At 47.0% G+C, this 345-nt stretch overlaps 1 protein-coding gene across 1 annotated transcript; it reads left to right on the plus strand.

Moving 5' to 3' along the window:
- Positions 1-3: 3 nt before the first annotated feature.
- On the plus strand, positions 4-345 carry LOC111787356 (monothiol glutaredoxin-S10-like; the record flags this gene model as incomplete). Its single annotated transcript, XM_023667366.1, has 1 exon — positions 4-345. A coding segment is annotated over one exon (264 nt), but the record flags the coding sequence as incomplete, so codon positions are not given.

Consider the following 345-nt stretch of genomic DNA (forward strand, 5'->3'; position numbering starts at 1 on the left):
ATCTTTAGCAAGAGCACGTGTTGCATGTGTCACGCAATCGAGAGGCTATTTTACGAGCAAGGAGCGAGCCCGGAGATTCACGAGCTCGATCGGGAGTTAAGAGGGAAGGAAATGGAGATGGCTCTCTCGAGGTTGGGTTGCAGCCCCGCCGTGCCCGTGGTGTTCATCGGCGGAAAGTTCATCGGCTCCGCCAACACCGTGATGACGCTTCATCTCAATGGCTCCCTAAAAAAATTGCTAAAGGAAGCTGGAGCTATATGGCTTTGATGTTTCTTAGTTTCCTTTTGTGTTGTAAATATGCAATGTAACGGTCAAAATAAGTAATGGAAATGATAACTTATGAAA

This window comes from Cucurbita pepo, unplaced genomic scaffold (genome assembly GCF_002806865.2).
Source record: "Cucurbita pepo subsp. pepo cultivar mu-cu-16 unplaced genomic scaffold, ASM280686v2 Cp4.1_scaffold012479, whole genome shotgun sequence".
Classification (NCBI taxonomy): Eukaryota; Viridiplantae; Streptophyta; class Magnoliopsida; order Cucurbitales; family Cucurbitaceae; genus Cucurbita; species Cucurbita pepo.